The sequence below is a fragment of the Apis cerana genome, linkage group LG14 (assembly GCF_029169275.1).
Source record: "Apis cerana isolate GH-2021 linkage group LG14, AcerK_1.0, whole genome shotgun sequence".
NCBI classification, from domain to species: domain Eukaryota; kingdom Metazoa; phylum Arthropoda; class Insecta; order Hymenoptera; family Apidae; genus Apis; species Apis cerana.
The window spans coordinates 8,457,907-8,479,194 of NC_083865.1; the positions used below are offsets into that span (position 1 = coordinate 8,457,907).

General features: G+C 39.7%; 1 protein-coding gene across 22 annotated transcripts in view; it reads left to right on the top strand.

Annotated features, from left to right (window-relative positions):
- Positions 1–21,288, top strand: part of LOC107998655 (potassium voltage-gated channel subfamily H member 6) — a 108,340-nt gene that overhangs the window by 76,341 nt on the left and 10,711 nt on the right. For 10 of the 22 annotated variants that reach the window (XM_062084549.1, XM_062084544.1, XM_062084534.1 and 7 more), the window contains 13 exons: positions 6,338–6,581; positions 7,182–7,363; positions 9,404–9,424; positions 15,069–15,223; positions 15,390–15,510; positions 15,627–15,747; positions 15,971–16,280; positions 16,358–16,694; positions 17,489–17,676; positions 17,795–17,919; positions 19,613–19,708; positions 20,186–20,326; positions 20,763–21,087. In XM_062084549.1, coding sequence (XP_061940533.1) covers positions 6,338–6,581; positions 7,182–7,363; positions 9,404–9,424; positions 15,069–15,223; positions 15,390–15,510; positions 15,627–15,747; positions 15,971–16,280; positions 16,358–16,694; positions 17,489–17,676; positions 17,795–17,919; positions 19,613–19,708; positions 20,186–20,326; positions 20,763–21,087 — 2,366 coding nt within the window. The remainder of the gene's footprint in view (positions 1–6,337; positions 6,582–7,181; positions 7,364–9,403; positions 9,425–15,068; positions 15,224–15,389; positions 15,511–15,626; positions 15,748–15,970; positions 16,281–16,357; positions 16,695–17,488; positions 17,677–17,794; positions 17,920–19,612; positions 19,709–20,185; positions 20,327–20,762; positions 21,088–21,288) is intronic. The other 12 variants (XM_062084545.1, XM_062084550.1, XM_062084551.1 and 9 more) reach the window with 5 other exon arrangements.

Consider the following 21,288-nt stretch of genomic DNA (forward strand, 5'->3'; position numbering starts at 1 on the left):
TTTAAAAGCGGTAAACGAAGATAAGCCGCGAGATGTTGGTTGTATCGACGAACCGATCTGACGGTGGCGAAACGAGAGAGAATCGGCGGAGGGGGAGGGGAAAAAGGTCGGCGGTGCTCGGGCTAGGTGAACACCTCTGGCCCAGATATTAACCAGATACTAACCAGACGGCGGAAGTGTCGGAAGTAGAAGCGATCAGGAAGGGATGATCCTTGGCGAGAGACCGAAGATGATGATGCCTGTTCGGAGTGCGCGCACGATTTTCGGCATTGTCGCGGGTACCACGCATTTGTTGAACGTGAACGAGGAGGAGGAAGAGGAGATATCCGTGGAGAGTGCGAGAGTGTGGAAACAGGTGGTTCCTTGGAAACTTTCCTTATCTTTCTCGCTTTAACTTTCGTCGAGTTTGGAAAAGAAAAGAAAAGAAAAGAAAAGAAAAAAGAAAGGCCGAGCGTCGAAAGCGCGCCGAGAACCAAAGTGCAACCATTCACCTAATAATGACACTGGAATTCTTCGTCAAAGTCTCGACAACCATGATGGGTTCGTACCTCGTGAAAGGAAAGAACCAAATCGAGGGCTTCTCCACCCTGACTAGAGTGTTGGACGTTCGTATTCCAATAATTATTTTCGTTATCTATCTCTCTCTCTTCTTTTATCTCCTCTAACTTTCCACTCTCTTTAACGTTAATCCTCCTCGGTCTAACAACGCAAACTCTTCTTCTTCTTCGATAATCTTTCCGCTCGTTTCGTTCGCCCTAACCTCGAATCGAGTCGAAATGGATTCCACGAGTAGTAGTAGTGGACTCCCCGGTATTTATGGAGTTTCGATTCTCGTTTCGACGCTCGTTACCCATCGGCATGGGCGTAAATCAAATGTGTTCTGTGTGTGTGTGTGTGTGTGTGTGTGGGCGTTCATACGCCTATTAATACGAGTAGAGCGAGTATCTCGAGATGATACGCAGAAAGAGAGAAAGAGAGAGAGAGAGAGAGAAGGGCATTTGTGTATTCAAACCGAAATACAGGGTGCGTTAAATCGACCGCGGCCGGGTTGCTGCGGAGCTTTCATTAAACACAGACCCGTTATTTACAACGGTGGAACGCAAACGTGGCGTGGAAGGGAGAGGGATTTTCAAGTTTCACACTCTGACGGCAGTTTCCTTTCCGCGGGAGATTGGATTTATATCCCTATACGAGGAGTTGCGCCGGCCCTCGCGTTGACGCGACCTGATTTTCAAGCAGCTCGACCACGTGTGTCGATAAAGGTCTGATGAATCTTGACTCCCTTTCATCGCAAATATTTCACCACTTTTTTCCCCCTCTATATCTTTCTCTCTTCCTCTTTTGCATGTACTTTAATTTAGTGGCAGGGAAATGAAAGGGAGTAATTTCACAGATGTGTTTTTCACAGAAATATTAATCAACGATATCTCTTGCTCTTAATTATATATATATATATTTTCTCATTTATTTAAATACCGTTCGGTTCTCCGATGTGATAGATATTTAATTTTTCGACTCGAAGGGGATGAATTTTAATGATAAATAATCGTAAACGCGTACATGGTTGCCGAGCAGAACGTTTGGAATTCCCCCGGTTTACCGTTTCGTGGAGGGCGTGACCGAAGAGGATGATGGCCTGTGAATTTATTAAAGGAAAACGGGTCATTTCCGCATAACTCGACTAGGAATGAAGTTGTACAGGAATCTATCCACGGATCGCGCCCGAGCTCCCGCGACATTCCTTCCACGGGGCATAAAGCGCGAGCTATGCTATTCGAAATCCGAAATAGCAAACGGCTGTTTTAACAAACAACGAGCCGTCCTGCTACGAGAGTAAAGATAAATAGCTCTCGAATAAATATTAAACTTTCCCTCTATACCCGGCGAGGAAATTAGACATCTCGAACGATTTTCCATAGTCTCGTCTCTTTGTTTATTATTGACCAAACGTTAGATAGTGGAAAGGGAGTAGTCCCGCAAAAAACGGATCCAAGTTTCCAAACGAAATTATCTATTCTCACTCGTTCGTCTCTCTTCTTCCAACCGAAACGTTTCGTTCTCTCGTATCCAACGGGCAGGCATGTTCGATGATATTCCAGGTCACGTTATAGCCCGACCAAATATCACGTGACGTTATATTTTTCGTGCGACGACCCGCTCGTTCAATTATTCCGTCGGTCGGCTCTAATTGATCCCGAATTTCTCTTCCTCTCTCTCTCTGTGTACGCGCTGAAACGTCAATTACGCTCTAATTAGTAATTATGTCTATGCGCCGGTTTAATCCGGACACCAGGATTCCATCTCTCCGCCCAGAATTTCCAATGTACGTGTATATTCTTGGAATATATATATATTTCTTTCGCTTCTTCGCGCGCCCATTTGGTGCTGCGGCGGCTTACGCCCCAATTACTCGCTTCTATCTCGAGCCGTCTCTTCCTTAAAATTCAATTTTCCTCGAAAATTTCCCTTCGACGCCGATGTAACGATATTCCTAGAATTTTCCTAGAACGAGAACCCCTCCTCCTCCTCCTCCTCGGCAGGAAATTAATCTTATCGAATTTCAAAGTATCGAGACAGAGAGAGAGAGGGAGAGGGAGAGTGAGGGGGAAAAGTGGTGGTGTTTAAAAGTTGATTCGAGTCGTTCGTGCTGGCCGGATATTCAGCCCTTCGTGCGTGGAAGTAGGGCAGCCATGCCTAAATATAGTATGGCTAGGATCCATCGATTCGAAGTCACGTTCGATTTCGCTTGGAGGTGCGCTTCGCGTAACAATCTCCTGAATTCTCCTCGATTTGGCTCGATCGCAGAGACCCCGAACCTCTGACCCCGAATCGATACGAAGAAGAAGAAATTCGAGCCAACTCGTCTTCCCTCCATCGAGAGAAATGTTTCAAGAGTGGGCGCGATCGCAATTTGTCATCAAGGAGAGGCCGATTCTGCGAAATGTAGAAATAGTATATCCCTCGAAACGAGGGCCCATCGTCCGAGTTTCTCTTCGTCCTTATTTTTCCCTCCCAACGGCGAGAATTTCCTCGCGTTAATTCGCGCCTCGTTAGAAATAACGAACGGCGAAGAGGTCGTTGAAACGAGGGTGCCGGGTCACGACCCCACCCCCACCCCCTCCGGCCACACAGCCAGGTACCAGGAGGAGTAGCAGGTCGGTTCGCCCGGTTAGAGCAGGTACGGTGCATGAATAAAAGATAATCCTGAATGCCGGATTTGCATTTTTCCCCGTCCATAGTTTTCCCAAGAACCTGTCCCTCTTCGAGTAAGGCCGAGAGAACGAGAAATCGATCAGATGTCCTGTCCGTGACACGGGGACGCAACGTTTAACCTGTTCGACTAAATCGAGACGGGAACAACGGAGTTGTGTATCGCGTCCGATCGTTTATTTATAATAATCCCGGACACGGCCCGGGATAATCGATACGCGGGTCTGACGCGTTAATCGTTGCGGTGGACGGGATATTCTGGAAAACGTTTCTAATTAAAAAAATCATCGGATACGTGGAAGGAGGAATCGAGAATTCGCGTGAAATACGAGAGTCGTGACGATGATGCGCGAAACAGGGGGGTGAATGGAAGAGAGAGGGAAAGGAGCGGGGATCTGGAAAAAAAGAAAAAGAGGAGGAGGAGGAAGAAGAAGAAGAAGAAGAAGAAGAGAAAGAGAAGGGAAGCGATAGTTCGCGTGGTCTGTGGAGCAACAGATCCCCCGCCGATGATCCGTGCACTCGGTCAGGTAAACAGAGGCGTCGCTGGCGCGTCGAATAGTCGACGTCCAAACGTGCAAACAAACGTGGCGGAATAAACCGCGTGCCGGTAGGAAAAATAAATGGGAACGGAGCGGAGCGCCATCACCGCCATTCGACGAGCGTGTAGGAATCGAGCCGAGGAAAGGAAAGAGTGGAGAGAGAGAGAGAGAGGGAAAGAGAGGGACGACGGTTGATCACGATCCTCCCGGTGATTAGTTCCGATTAGAAAATTGCACGGCCGTGGAAGGGTCGTTACAGGCGAAGACAACCCCTATTGAGGTAACACGGCTAACCGCTTCTAAGGTTGGATCACTTCGAAACGCGTGTAGGGTGTGACGACGTGTAGGGGTTGCCTAACCAACACACACGTGCACGCGCTCCCTCACGTATACACCAGCCTCTCACTTACGTACGTGCACATGTACACGCGCGCGCTACACGCTCAGGCTCTCTCTCTCTCTCTCTTTCTCTCCACGCCGTCCTCCCCTTCGCCAATCGAACGCCGCCACCCTTCGCGGTCCGCATTGCATCAGTGTGAGGCTAGCACTCGGCTAGGACTCTTCCGGTTCTTCCTCTCTCCGCGTTGTAAACAACCGATATTTCCCCCCTATTTGGGACAACGTTCCGTCCACCGGATCGATACCCCTCCCCCTCCCCCTCCCCCGGTTCCTTCTTCCAGCCTCTGAGCACGGGCTTTCACTCGGATCGACAGTCGTTTTGCCGCCGCCGCTTTTTCCTCCGACTCGGCTCAGCTCGTTTCGCGCTCGATAAAACGCGTGATGGTGACGGCGAGGAGAGAAACGAGACGATAGTCGAACGCGAGTAGGGCGTGATACGATATCGGCAGAGGAGAGAATATCCTTTCTTTTCCTCCTCCTCCTCCTCCTCTTCCTCCTCCCTTCCCCGATTTCCTTTTCTCTTTTTCTTCTTCCTCGCTTTTCGAGGAGGATATTGCACATTGCCGCGCGTAGAAGCGCGCGAGAGGAGGCAAGGTGGTGGATACACGCACCAACGTGGATCTGGAATCGCGGAGTGAACATTCGTTTACAGGTGTATGTACGCGGTGAATAAAGTGCACGTGTTTTCCATCCGGTGTGTGTATGTGTGCGCGCGTGTGTGTATGTGAGTGTGTCGTCGTCGTCGTCGTCGTCGTCGTCGTCGAGTTGGAAGCACAGTGCGTGTCAAGTGTTTACTTATGGTCGATCGGTGGCCGCGCTCGTTTCGTCGTAGTACCTCCATAAAGGCCGGTTTAAATGGCAGAGAGTCCAATTAGCAAGTCGAAACGCTACTGTGCCAGGCAGGTTAGCTTGTGTTTCTTACTCTCGAGTCATTTTTCTTACTCTTCCGTCCCCTTTTGCGCACCAGCTTTTCCTTTCTAATTGGATCGTGACAGATGATTTTCTTTCTTCTTCCCCCCCTTTTTTTCTTCTTTCGTTTACAGTCGATCGTTCTGGAGATCTTTAAGCTCAACTTCCCAGCATCTCAATGAAACAATCTTGACGATTATTTTTTCGCTCCCAACGAATCCTGTTGGATGATTGAGAAACCCACTTGTTATTCTTCCTTGAAGTGGAATTTTCTTTTCTCCCTCCCCTCCCAACAATTTAACTGGATATCGATGAAATTTCGAATTACGAGTTGAAAAAGAGAGAAAGAAAGAAAGAGAAATACAGAATTGAAAATAGACCCGAGAAAGAGGATTTTTCCCACGATGGATTTTTCCCACGGCCGGACGAAGAAGGTTTAAACGGTTGGTGGGGGCGGGGAGTGGAAACAAATCTTTCTCTCCGCTGTTGAATAAAATGGTACGGCGCAAAGGCGTATGGAGAAAAGAGCTCGCGTGGGTGTTGTATTTTTCGCGTTTCTCGGCGTGTTGGTATTCGACAGAAAGGAGAGGAAGTTGAAAATGCAGGCCGAAACAAAGGTGTTTCAGATATTGTTCCCTCGGACATTCAGGGTGGGAAATAACGCGGTATTAAAACGAACACGGATCGCGGGAATATATATATTTTTTCTGTCTCTTCACACACCTTCGACAAACGTGGAGATAACGTTGCCACGTTATTCTCGATCGGAAATTTTTATCAATCGATTTTTAGATTAAGAATCTTGCACTACTACTCGGATACTACTCGTTGTTCGGATTTATTTTCACCGAAAATAAATTGGCGTGCACGAGAATCGGCGAAGCGAGTCAAGTGAGAAATCAATCTCGGTACAGGATAATGGAAATCCCTATTCTTGATTGTTGACAAAAAAAAAAAAAAAAAAAAGAAAAGAAGATAAGAGACGATCCAACGAAAAAGAATGTCAAACTTTTATCTCGAAACAACTAAAAATCCTCTTCTTTGACAAGTTTTTACAAGTAAGAATGGTTTGAAAAAGGTAGGGGGGAGGGAAGAGACGAAAACAAAAGAAAGAAAAATTTTTGATGGAAATGGATCGGATGGGAAAAAATTGAAAGTCAAAAAGGTAGTAGAATCGGCAATCGTTTCATCATTTATCTTTTTTGTGGTTAAAGAAAATTGACGGAGGGATGAACGACGAATCTATCCTTTCCCAAGATGTGTGATAACGTGTGCTCCAGGTGCTGTCCCTTGGAAACGATATCCTCCCAGAGTACAAATTACAGTCACCTAGAATCGGCAAGTGGACCATACTACACTATTCACCCTTCAAAGCGGTCTGGGACTGGGTGATACTGTTGCTCGTATTGTATACCGCCATATTCACCCCGTACGTAGCCGCCTTCGTCCTGTCGGATCCAGATTACAACAGCAGGAAGAACAAAAAGTACAGTGACGATCCCATCGTCATCATAGACTTCATAGGTGAGACACGAACACGAATACGAATATAATAATAATAATAATAATTAATAATAATAAATAATAAATAATAATAATAAAGAGATATCGGGGTGAAAATGTGAAATTTTTGTGTGATGAACAGTGAGTCTCTGTTTCACCTCGCGCTTACGGCCATGATCAAATTTGGTAGAGATCATTTGTATTTAGAGCTTTAGAGTAAAACTTAGATCGGTGGTCAGAGATATTTATTTTCGTAGATAGAGCTTGTGTCGTGTGCGGATGTTTAGGCAGATAGTCGCAAAAATAGATCGATGCGAAAAAAATAATTTCGATCGAGATTTTGAACGTGTTCGTCTCGATGTATAAAAGTAAATTTTTGATTAATCCTTTCGTTGTCTATAGTGTATATATATATATATATATAGTATTATTGGTTATACAGTATATTATTGGTATTCGCTTCGTTTTTTTTCTTTTTTTTTTTAGGATAATTTAATTAATCGATCGGTTTTAATCGAGGGTAAACGATAGTCTATTCGTTTACTAATTTTATTAGTAGTTATTTTCTTTTTTCTACGCGCATATATAGTCGTTGTTTTCACGAGGCTTTTGGTGTTTCAGTCGACGTCACTTTCATAGTGGACATCATCATAAATTTTCGCACGACTTTCGTGAATAGCAACGATGAAGTGGTGTCCCATCCTGCAAAGATAGCCGTCCATTACCTGAAGGGTTGGTTCATCATCGACTTGGTGGCGGCCATACCCTTCGACCTTTTTCTCGTTGGCTCTCACACTGACGAGGTAAGTTTCGTCGCACGCTCCACGTTTTCTGAGAATCTTCTTTCCAGGCTGAACCCTGATCATTTGTCGAATCACTTTCGTTTTTTTTTTCTCTCTCTTTTTTTTCCAAATACGAACTTTTCTCCATATGAGAAAACTCGAGAAAGAAAAGTAGACAAATTCTTCTCTACTTCTCCCAAATTTGATCGAATTTTTAACGAATAATTATGGTGATGATGAAAGAAAGATGGTAAATAAGATTCACAGAAAATTTCATCGTGTCGTGAATAGACGTTTAAATATTGTTTTAACGTGGGAGCGTTTCCAAAATGAGACTATATCATGAGACTATATATATATATATATACATATATATATGTATGTATGTATATGTATATATATATATGTGTGTATAGGTTAAAAAAAAAAAAGAAAGAAGAAAAAAAAAGAAATTAAATAAACGAGAATAGAATGGCGTTAAAACGAAAGTGATTTGACGGATGATCAGGTTTTCGGCCGAGGTTTATAGAATGTCGATGTTAGCTCGTAAATATGATTAGGATGACATGCCGAGCCCAAGTTAAGTGCCCATAGGTGTGTCTTACCGGATTGGTGCTTAGTTCGTTTCCCTTTTTTCGACGTTTCTCGGTGTTGAATGATTTCTCTTTTTTTCTTTGTCGAAAGTTAGTCGACTCGACGTATTATTAAATGTGCACACAATATACGTACCAGCGAACGAGAAATAACTTTAACGAATTCTCGTTATCTGGAACGATTTCACACAAGTTTCACAGATGGTACACATACGTTATAGATCAAAAAAAAAAGGAAAAAAAAATATCGAGAAAGAATCGAGAAAGTAAAAGAGAAAAAAGAAAAAAAAGAAGAAGAAAAGAAAAGAAAAGAAAAGAAAGAAAGAAAAGAAAAGAAAGTTTAGAATAGAAAAGAAAAAAAAGATCATACTTTTAATCAAACTTTCGAATTCGCTGGAAGAATATACAAATACGAATTGGCATTCGCGTTGTAACGTAAAATCTTTTTCTTTTTCATTTTTTTTTTTTATTATATAGAAAAAGAAATATATACAAAGGAAAAAAGATAAATTAACGAATAATTAATAATAGTTTTCAATTGAATTTGTACCTATACACACACGTATGCATACACACTTGATCTATACATGTGTAAGTAAATTTAATCTCTCGCTGTGAAGGTTTCTGCTCTGATTGTCGAAATGTTAGATTTTTATTGTCAGTTCCTTGTCAAGATTTCTCTTCTGTATTCTTTGTCCCGTGTCTCGTTTTCTTTTTGTTTCTTTTTCTTTTTCTTTCTCTCTCTTTCGTTTCCCTTCAGTTTTTAATTAATTATTATGTTTACGTTCGTAATATTCCGTTTCGTTTCTCATAATTTTCGTGTTTCTCCTCCGCGAGGGAAAATTAGCATACACGCCTTATTCTTCGGGTGAAATACATATGTATTTTTTTTTTTTTTTTTCATTTTCTTTTCCATGGTGCTCGTCAAAAAAGAGGAAAAATATATATATATACGAAAAGACGAAGGATTGGAAACGCAAAATCGACCGCGTAAAAAAAAAAAGAAAAAAAAAAAAAATAATGATGCACCTGCGAGTAATCTATGTGACCCCCTTCTTCCCTGTGTTTCTTGTTGGAGGAGCAAAAATAGGGCAGTGTAATTTTAATTACGCGTGCAGGAGAGTTTATTTCACGAGCACGATGCGTAAGTTGAAATCAATCTACGAGAAACTCTGGCGAGAGTTTCATGTCTCGGCGAATAATGTGTAAAATTGATTTTTTTATTTTTTACACGTCTCTGAGGGATAAGCAAATCTCTTTTTTTTTTTTTTTTTTTTATGAACGATTATTAATTAAGCCCCATAAGTCAACAATGATGTTTTTTTCCAAAAGAAAGAGTAAAGAGTGGATAATAATTTCTTTTTTTCACTTGATTTTATCTCCAATCTTTTTTAACAAAAATTAAAAAAACCAATCACGAAAAATCATTAAACGAACGAATTTTAACCTCAGTTTAACGTTTTCGTAGCTCGGCTTGGACAAGGACGAGGTTAGTTGACACACATACACACAGAAAAATTACTCACAGGCTGACGTTTTTTTTTTTGTTGTTTTTTCTTTAATAAAACGCAGGTTTCGATTTTACACATGTTTTTCTACACACTAATTGATTAAAAAAGTCACCAACGCAGCCATGAATTTTTTCTATCTGTTAACTCTTACCTTTCACCTTCCTCCATCTCTGTTATCTGTCTATCTCTTATATCTCTTATATCTCTGTCTATCTGTTTCTCTTTCTTCCTCTCTCTCTCTTTTTCTCTCTCTCTATTTATCTATCTATCTATTTATCTATCTTTCTCTATCTATCTATTTCTATCATGTACAGTTAATTGCTTAAACAAAAAGAAAAGAAACACTGATATTTTTTCTTGCACAGAATTTTTTTCCATACAAACATAAACACACACACACACACACACACACACACACACACACACACACACACACAAACGAACTCATTCTTTTTTTGATCTTCCATCTCGACTACCACGATCTTCATACGTACATGTACACTGTCTACACTGTACACGAATACGTACATAACACATTCACACTAGCACACACGTGAGAACATACACAAGAAGAAAATTCGACCAACTGCAACCCCACGATTTGTCAAGGAAGTTCAAGGAAGTCGATCGACATTGAAAAAAAAAATAAAGTAAAATAAGATAAAACAAAATAAAACCAGCAAAGAAAAAAAATAAGAAAATGTTAAATCCTAATTTTTTTTAGTTTAGTTTAAGTCGCGTTTACGAGAATAATCGATAATGAAATCTGTTTCCAGATTTTTGGAAGCATTCGTTTGCCTCGGTATAATCTCGGTAGAAAGAAACGAGAAATGTCGATCGACTTGCTCTCTCCCGTCCTCTGCGGCGTGAAAATTTTTTCAACGATGAACCTTGAGGAAGCGTCTGCATGTTCACAGTAAAGTATTTTGCAAAAACCGATATTGTAAATAATAATAATAATAACGATGTAATAATAATAATCATAATAATCATAATAATCATAAAAAAAAATAATAATAATGATAATGATGATGATGATGATGATAACAATAAGAATATGTATCCACGTACGATCTCTTGGTAGGAAAATCTATATCTTTGCATCAAAGTATAATACAAAATCTTAGCATTAAAACCATATGTAAACATATGTCTCTCTCTCTCTCTCTCTCTCTCTCTCTCTCTCTCTCTCTCTCTTTCTTTCTTCTTTTTTTATTATTATTATTATCTTCCTCTCTAGCTTTTTGTGTAACATTTCTTGAGTCTGAGTATGAAAGCATCTCTGTATAAATAAATTTATCGAAGATACGAATGAAGCGAAAAAAAATTTTTTTTTTCAATCATATTTTCGTAATCAGTGTTTTTTTATAAGATTATTGTATTTTGTATATATACGCTACATATATATATATATAATATCCCGATTAGATAGTTGATAGATTTTAGATGAATTATTCCTAACAAATATTGATCCAGCATTATAAAAAACGAAACGATCGTTTTTCATTGGATTTAATCTTTTTTGTCGTTTCTTCCAATTCTCATTTCCCTTCTTCTTCTTTTTTTTTTTTTTTTTTTTTTAAGTAGCGACGTAAAGGAATCGTTGGGAATCAATACTTGTTGAGAATAATCGCAAAATAGTTAGAAAGTTTTTTTGTAGTTAGTCAACCGACGATTTTTTCTCCTATTTATTTTTCTTTCTTTCTTTTTTTTTTTTTTTTTTTTTCCTATCGATTCTATTAATCGAAAGAACTCGAGATTGTTCCATGTTCAAATGTAATCCACTTGAATTGTGTGGCACCAATTTAGATGATATTGATGTACATCGGAATCGTTCGAGCTTGATCAGAGATGAAATGAGATTAGAGAGATGGCTGGCTAACAAGAGGAGTGAAAAGAGCTTGTTGAAACAACTTCATTATTTCCTGTCAAACGTTTTAAAATAATCCGCAGGAGAAGAGTTTTATCTCGTTTACATCTATTGCACATTGGCTTCTCTGATTTTTTCTATTCTCTCTTCCATTCTCTCTCTCTCTCTCTCTCTCTCTCTCTCTCTCTCTCTGTGTCTCTTTGTCTCTCTCCCCTCTCCTTCTCCCTCTCTCTCTCTCTCTCTCTCTCTCTCTCTCTCTCTTTCTCTCTCTCTCTTTCTCTTTCTCTCTTTTTTTTAACAGTACAAGGTGCAGTTACAAAGGATTTTTAATTTTAAATTTTTATACGTTAAAATAGTTTTAAAAAAAGTTTCGAATATATCGAATATCGAAATCACGGATGAAAAAAAAAAAGGTTGGATATCCAACCTCAACTATGCGAATATTAGTAATTTTTTGTGCAGGATGTTCGACATTGCCGCTTTTTTTTTCTTTAATACAAAAAAAAATATATCTGAAATCTACTTTTTAGAATAATAGAATCCGCGACTGCACCTGGTAAATCAATTTAAGCTTGCAGGGGTTGCAGGATTATCCGTGCTTACCTACGAGTGTTTCGACCATCCCCTATCTAGAACAGACACAAAAGAAACGATATCGAGAATATTACAAACGAAATATCCTCTCGCGATCAGATCGATTTTTTTCAAAAGATGGCAAATACCAACAATTGACTATCTAACAGTGACTCGATCGAATCAAACGATAAGCCCATTATTCTAGCCACAACCATGAATGGTGATTTATATATATATATATATGTGTGCGTGTGTGTGTGTGTGTATATATATATAGATCACCTCTAAATGGTAAATACAAATGGCACGTAGTCGTGGAGAAAGATGTAGAAAAAAATAATAAATAAATAAAATCGATACATCAATGGCACGCGATCTCACGCGATGTACAGACATATACGTACACAATAAATAAAAGAAATACACGCACACACATATACACGCGTACACACACGTACACGTACAGAAACAGAACGACACGTGAGAGACGCAGAGGATCACATAGTGACACAACGAACGCACCCCGAAAACGAAAGATTTTTCAACGGGATTTTGTAACGATCGTATGTAAGCTTTTGGCGTTTCTTCTCTCTCTCTGGATTCCATTAATGATTCTCTCTGTTGATCCTGTTTTTTACGTTGTCGAGCTTTTTTTCGTACCTTTTTATTAATTACGCTTCTGTTGCAAGCTGTATACATCTATAATATACATGTATAAATTTGTACAAGCCCGGCCTATAATACGATAACTTTTTGTGTGTATTATACCGTTATGTATTTATAATCCTTCATTCGATGTTCTTTGAACAAACCTTGTTTGTTTTTTTTTTTTTTTTACATCTTTTATATATATATAACATATATATATATATATAATTTTACGCTTTTAATACATGAATCGAGAACTCATAAACCCTATTATTGCGTATCATGTTTCTTTATACTTGTATATCTGGATATTATATATTTCTTTATCTTTTTCTTTTTCTACACGATCATGTGTGTTTTCTCTGTCGCTTGAACGCTTCGTCTTCTTTCCACTTATAATGTATCTTGTTTAAAAAAAAAAAAATGAACGGATTGCTACGAGATACTTGACACCAATATCTAAATATCTTTATCAATCGCTCGCTTTTCTCTTGGTTGATCAAAAATAGGGATAATCAATAAGCGTTTAAATATTAAAGAAAATTCGTGGAAGCTCGAAATATTAAAATGCAAATATATATACGTATATATATTTTGGTTACATATATTTATATCCAATAATTTCGAAATAACCAAATCGTTTCCAAACCTTTCCATCATCTCTTCATTCCTTTATCAAAAACCATCCAGATGTTAGATTGTATCCTAATCCTAAGGTACCAATTTATCCGACTGAAGCCAACAACAAGTATCAACCATGGGGGGTGGGGGATGAAATCGTTTCGGCCGAAAAGATAAAAGATCTAATGATCTGAGGACGAGATAGGGCGAGACACGAGTGTGTTCGAAGCTTCCACGATGCATTCTCTTTGGTGGATCGCGTGTACGTCGTAATAAAACGTTTCACTTATTATCAACGCCGGTTATCAAACGTCCTCGGATATTCTTGGTAATCTCGAGGCCGGATAAAAGGCCGGCCAAACTTTTTCATCTCTCGGCCAGCTCGATCTCGATGGATATATATATATATATAAAATATCGTTTCCAGACCGTAAATCGCGAAACCGAATCTTGGAAGAATTGTGATCATCCGAGAGTAAAACCGCGAGATAATAATAAGAAATATGGCGTTGCCCTCGATCGTTGTATTATTTCCAATCGAATCGAGGAGCGATGTAAACGTTTCTCTTTCTTCGAAAAAATACGTGCGAAAGATACGTTTGAAATTGGGGTGATCATCTCTGAGCAATCCGTGAAGTATCATAAGTTCGAGATTATCGAGATTAGCAAAATTACTATTACTACTACTATTATTATTAGACGAATGGTTCAGTTTTTTGGTTGGAGTCGACTTTGCATGAGATAGATCCGATACGGTTCGATCGATGCCTTTTGTCCAGGCCGCTAATCGAATCTCGAACCACGAGCACAGGTAAGAGAATTATCATCAGGAGAGAATGCATGAGTAATCACGGCTCCTACGCCCAGCAGAATGTTTGCAACAGTACATTGGTTGTGAATGCATATTATTTTGCAACGTTGAACGGCCGACTGCTCCCCCGATCGAGGAATATAAGAAAGAAAGTATCCTCGAGATCGATCGAGACGCACGAATTTCGATTGGCTTCGTTCTAGAATTGTCGAGTAACATTGGAATTCTCTTGGCTGGTTTCCTTGTGGATCTGTTAGTAAGTAATTTTACCGTAACTTTATCATTATATCGTTTAAAGTTTTAAGTAAGAATCGCGTTTAATTTTATTAACCGCTCAGATAAATTGAGTTAAACGCAAAGTTAAAGGTTGAAGCTTCTTGCCTTTGTCCGTTTCTTTTCGAGAAATGGAACGCGATTGGGGATGAAAGGAAAAAAAAAAAGTTACGCATGGTCGAAGGATCGCTCGAGCAACTTTAGAAAAAAAAAAATATATATATCAAACGATATTAGATACTGCGGAGCTTCTGGTTGACCTAAAAGTGACCGACGTGGCGACGACGTCTCGATCGATCGAACTCGAGAACGGCAGTCGGCGTTTATTATAGATATCCTCGTAAAAAAAAAAAGAAAAGAAAAGAAACCACGATCGCAGCAATAACTCAGTCTGATTCGAACTGACTTTGGCGTCGTCGTTTGGCGAGGAAGGACGATTCGATAAAAAAAAAAAAAAATGGAATTGTTGAACAACGAAAGCGTATCGGGGACGCTATTTAATTATTTATCACGCTTCCTGACATTTCTTATCGAGTCGCCACAATCGTCTAAATGTGGCGCGCTTCTATCCACGAAGACACGAGTCTTTCAATCATTGATTACATATTTTTAATCGATTCGCCGCAATAACTCGACGAAACTCGTTTAAAGAAAAGAGAAAAATTTTTATTCTTTGAATTTCGTCCCATCCGAAATTCTCGTTCGACGTTGTTCGACCAAAGTCAGTTGATCCAAGCTTCGAAAATGGAAAACTCAAGCAAAGAACCAAGAGTGTCGTACGGCCGAGCTGTAAGATCGACAAAGTGTAACGTGTTCTTTACAGACGACCACCTTGATAGGACTATTGAAGACGGCTCGTCTTTTGCGACTCGTCAGAGTAGCCAGGAAGATCGACAGGTACAGCGAATATGGAGCTGCTGTTTTACTACTTTTGATGGGCACCTTTGCTCTTAGTGCCCATTGGATGGCGTGTATATGGTGAGTGAGCGCAAAAAAAGAAAGAAAGAAAGAAAAAAGATATTTTTAATTTAAATCGCGAAAAAAAAAAAAGAAACGTTCGTTCCTTGGAAAGAAAGGGATTCTTTGTGGACTCTCTGTTGGAATATTATTATTGATTGCAACGAATGGAATTTTGTTATTGAAGGTACGCCATAGGGAATGCGGAGAGACCAACGTTGAAGAGCAAAGTCGGTTGGCTCGATATACTTGCCAACGACACGCATCAGTTTTATTTTCACAATAACACCGGTGGGCCGAGTATAAAGGTGGGTCCAAATGTTGTTCGATATTATTATTATTATTGTTATTATTCGTCGTTTTATCGATTACATCGATCGTTTCAACTTGATTAACGTAATCTCTTCCTTCTTTCGTTTTCCAGAGCCGCTACATCACAGCACTGTATTTTACCTTTAGTAGTTTAACATCGGTGGGCTTTGGAAACGTGGCTCCAAACACGGACACCGAGAAGATATTTACTATAATCGTTATGCTAATTGGATGTAAGTATCGACCGAGGATGATGTCGTCGCTTTTTTAAACTAATTAGTTTAAAGACTTGAAAATTTTCTCTGCTTTTTCTTTCTTTTTTTTTTTTTTCGTACAGACTGACGTAACGTAGAAAAAGAAAAGAAAAGAAAAGAAAAACTCGTGACTTTTCCTTAGAGTATCCATTAACTCGTCGCTTCTTTTTTTTTCTCTCTCTCTCCCCCTCTCTCTTTCCAGCTTTGATGTATGCCAGTATCTTCGGTAACGTCTCGGCGATCATTCAGAGGCTTTACAGCGGTACAGCAAGATACCACACGCAGATGCTTCGAGTTCGAGAGTTCATCAGATTCCATCAGATCCCGAATCCGCTTCGTCAGAGGTTGGAGGAGTACTTTCAACACGCTTGGACGTACACGAACGGAATCGACATGAACAGCGTTCTGAAAGGATTCCCCGAGTGCCTTCAGGCGGACATTTGTCTTCATCTGAACAGAAATCTTTTAAACAATTGTAGAGCCTTCGAGGGTGCGAGTCCTGGTTGTTTAAGGTATTCGTGGAATTTCTCTATATACAACAACAACAACAATAATAATAATAATAACAACTCGATCCTGATTTGTTCAGGGCGTTATCGTTAAAATTTAAAACCACACACGCGCCACCCGGTGACACGTTAGTTCATCGAGGAGACGTGTTAACGTCCCTGTACTTCATATCGCGAGGAAGCATAGAGATACTGAAGGGCGACGTCGTGATGGCCATACTTGCGAAGGACGACATATTCGGGGAGAATCCTTGCATATATCCGACCGTTGGCAAAGCGTCCTGCAACGTGCGAGCGTTGACCTATTGCGATCTGCACAAGATACACAGGGACGATCTACTCGACGTTCTGGCCCTTTATCCGGAATTCTCCAATCACTTCAGCCAGAATCTCGAGATCACTTTTAATCTGAGAGACGTACGTATTTGTTCATCGAATTACGTCAATGTTCAAACGAAATTAACTTACGTTGATTGAATATTCTTTTAATGGGAGAAAAAAAACCTCGATTATTTTAATTCGAGCCGAGGTATTTTATTCTTGAGATGTAACTATTATTAGACAAATAATTTTGTCTCAAAAGATAATTTATTTTTTATGGATAATTTAAAAGAGAATCAAAAAAGTATACGAAATACTTATTAAAATTAATAAAACTTTGAAATCTTGATATCCCAAAGATTTGTATATTCCTTCCAAAAATTTTCCACGATTATAAATGAGAAAGCTCTTCTGTTTAAAATGTGCTTTTTGTTTTATCTCGATATCATTCCCGGTTCCCGAGATATCGTCGTTCAAATAAAAGATTAATTTTTTAATATTTCGTTACGTCTGGCCTTAAGTGACAGAGGGTGAGTCATTATTTTTTTCTATTGTTAGATTAATCTAATATGAGGAATGAAAGTAGGTCACTCCGTTTCCTGGAAGTGTTAGTTTATTATTCAATGATCTATATTCTGCATTTTAGAATACCGTATCTTTGGGATCGTTCGAGATATCGTCTTAAAACAAAGGAACGAGTTTTCGAAAAGAAATATTCTTCTATATATAATATTATATAGAACGTACATATCGTACAGAATTTTTCCAATTTATTCTTACTTTATCATTTACTTTATTGAAAATTGATATCGAATAGAGATCTATTGTTTAGGAAAGATTTATATGATTATTTCTCGTGGATCTTTTTGAAACTTTGAAACGATTCGCAGGAGGAACAGGCTGGTGTCGATCCAATATCAGCAAGGTTTCCTGTCAGTACTCCAACGGACGTCGATGCCGACGCTAGGAGATTCGCTTTCCGTCCACCAAGATACCGTCGAGGACCCGGTGGTGGTCCTGGCACCAATCTTATCCCCACTGCTCGACAAGACTCCTTACAGGGTGATCAGGAAGATTAGTAAGTTCTTTAATCGAAAAATTAAGAAAGATAAAATTAAATCTGTTATCTTTATCCTGACGTATTATTATTTTTTCTTTTCTTTTCTTTTCTTTTTTTTTTTTTTTCGCTTTCTCAGCGACAAAGGAAGTGGCCACGGAATTCTGGAGTTCAGCACCGACAAAGCCGGCCAAGATGTGACGCCATTGAACCTAGAATTCGACGAGCCAAAACAAAGGAGCTCCACGTTGAACTCCATAACCGGTGAGAAAATTCGCGTGTACTCGGTCGATCGAAATTTCTTTCCTTTATTTTCTTCTTTTTTACCAATTCTCTCTCCCCTTCTCTCTTTTCTCTTTCTCTTTCTCTTTGTATCTCTATATTTCTATCTTTCTCTCTCTATACATATCTCTCTCTCTCTCTCTCTCTCTCTATCGTTTGCCTTTAATTATTGTCTGAGGAATGTTGTTCTCTGCACGACACATAGAATAATATCCTTAAATATTCGAGTAAGGAATTTTTTATACGATTACTCGGTTATCGAACGTTTGCTATACAACGTGGACGTGAAAGATCGTTATGATTCAGGAAAGTACTTTTGAATCGTTGCTTCGCCAAACACCCGCCACATTACGACGCTTACCATTAAAGAATATTCGAAAAAACATTCGTAGAAACATTTCTTGGAACATTTGTATATACATATATACATATATATATATATATATATATACACGAGAAGCTCGGCTTGCCCCTTTATCCCTTTATCTATTTTATCTTGTATTTATTCAACTCGTTACGTATGAGTTTGGAGCGCTTAGAATGTTCGAAGAGAAACGTTTTACCGGACAGAATTAACAACAACGTTGTTGTGAAAAAGGTAATTTCGAATTGTTACATCGCAGAGTGCAGTAATTCCAGTTTGCTCTAATTACACAGTAGTCCTGGAGTGGAAGCGGTGGGATGAGACATTTTTTTTTTTTCGTCACTAACACTTGATTTGTGCAATTTCCTTTTTTTTTCTTTTCTTTTCTTTTCTTAATTTGCTCCGATCTCGAGGAAATGCTTTTTATTAAAAAAAAAAAAAAAAAAATCATCGTGCTGCAGAATCTGTTATTATTTTCTAAATTTACAATTTTTGTACGATTTTTACAAATCTGTCCCCTTTTCCACTTCACGATCGCTAGATTACAATTTCAATCAGATTCATTTTGATTCAATTGTTACTTGCTCGTGTTTCATAAAGATCTTCATTCCTCCATAGACATTTCTTTTATATATGAAATCTCGTCTCCGTAGCGTAGATCATTTTTCACGAGCTTTTCTCGATCGACATTTTTCCACCTTTTTTCTTTTTTTTCCCCCCCCTCTTTTTTCTCTCCGCTAAAACATCCCCTTAGCCCAATCGCTCTGATCGACGAATCGCGATCTTTATCGTGATCTTGAAACCTCTGACGTAATTTCGTAGACATTTATTTGTAAATAAATTTATTTGTAACATATCTGTAAATATTCCTTTAGATCTCGTTTCACACGTTTATGTAAATTAAATTATTCAGAGTTCAAGATCACTCGCTCTATTTTTCTTTTCGTTCCGTTCAATACGGTATAATTTTTTTTTCTACCGTACTAGAATATTAAATATAAATATTGATAATATAAATCAATATTAATAATATAAATATAAATTAAAAATAATTCCTTTTTTTTTTTTTGAAATAAGAGATGAGCTTGAGAACGAACGGCGTATCTTTTTCATTTTTCCATTTCTATTCAAAAATAAGACAATTTTTGTTTTTCTTCCGTCTTCAATCAAACTCATCTCGCAATGTCAATCGATCCAAAAAGATCTTAATCTAACTGTTGGAGGCGTTTGGGTTAAGCGTGCAGCATTTATAAGCTTTGCGTTTGCATTTGACTCCCGAGTTCGTTAACACCTTGAAACCTGGTTGTTCAGGCATGCTAACCCATCTCAAGCGCAGCATACCGGACCTACGCCAACACAAGATCCATCTTCAACCACTGACGAGTCACGATTACCTTGCCAAACAGAGTAAGTATCCCATTTGGCGCAAGTAGATCTGGCCAACTTTTCTATATTCGTCGCAACGAGCAAACATATTTATATGCGATGTCTCTCGCATAAACTCATCTCTGGCGAGTACCTTATGCTCGAGAAAACGGCACGATCGTTAACAGCCCCGCCCTCCCTCCCCCCTGCCCTCCCCTTTGGATACATACTCATATACGAAAGTATATTTCGACCTCTCTCTCTTTCTCTGTATCTCTCAATTTACCTCTCGTTTTCTCGCTCTGCCATTCTCTTTCTCTTGATCTCTTTTCTATGTATATGTATATATATACATCTCTTTCTTTTCCTCTCTCTCTCTCTCTCTCTCTCTCTCTTTCTGTCTCTCTCTCCTCGTCCCCCTTTTTTTCTTGGAGATAAGAGGCACTTTTAGAGGGTAGGAAGGCTCGTGCTACTTCCCCGTGGATCGTGGTACTGATTACTGTGCCTGGGTTTATCCAGTGACCACGCCGTTGACGAAACCAGCGCGGAGAAGCTCAGCCGCTGGTGAAAGCTGCCTCAGCCAGAACGCGGTACATCCGACCTCGACGACATCCAGTCACTACACAACACCGTCGCCACCTCAGCATCCCCAGACTCACGGTGCGTGAAATCGCGTTTATGTGCCCCCCCTTCCCCCTCCCCCCACTACACGCCGCACCCCCCACCCATTTCTTCTTCTTCCATCGCTCGATCCCCTCTGCTCGTCGACCATGTTTGCGTTTTATTTTTTTCATTTTTTTTCTTTCTTATACGCGTCTCGACGCGACTCGATCGTTGGCAAATCGTGGACAATTTGTAAAGAGAAATCGACTAGATGGAGGGATAAAAAAGTGCGCGTGTCGAAAGTGAAAAGTAGGTGAAAATACTAAGAAATCGAAGGGAAAGAAGGATATTCGAAAATGAGGAGGATATTCGATATATCGGATTAGAAAAATTTTCTCGCTCGGAGTGCTCGGAACAGATTTGATACGTTTAATCCTTTTTCTCCTTTTTTTTTTTTCTTTTTTTTTCCCCCCCTCTCTCTTTTCACTTCTAGGTGACTTTCAAAGTGGACCGGGCCGACCCGTGGAAGAGATAAACGCGAGAATAGACCAACTGTCCCGGCAAGTGTCCTCGTTGGAACACTCGATGGGGGAGAACATCAGGTTGATCCTGACGCTGCTCCAACAGACGCTCAACTCGTCGAGGGAGAGCTCGAGCATCGAGATGATGGCCGGCCCGACCTCGGTCGGGCTGTCGAAAAGTAGTAGAGCCCCGGCTTTGGTCCAACGATCGGCCAGCGAGCCTCAGCCACCTACCGGCCCGCCGTCGAGTAACGGAAATGGAAAGATCCAGCCTAGCACGTCTCACGGTTTGTTCAGGTGAGTTTGCTTTTGCACCGTGGTTCACGGTGAATTTGAAACATTCTCTCGTTCGACGTAGTAACGTGTCAAAGGGATCGGATTTAATAATAATAAAGGGGAGGGGGAAAGAGGAGGGGAAAGGAAAAAGCGAAAAACGAATAATCTGGCCTTTGAGATTGAAGAGGAAAAAATTGCTTTCCCTTTTTTTGACTCGATATC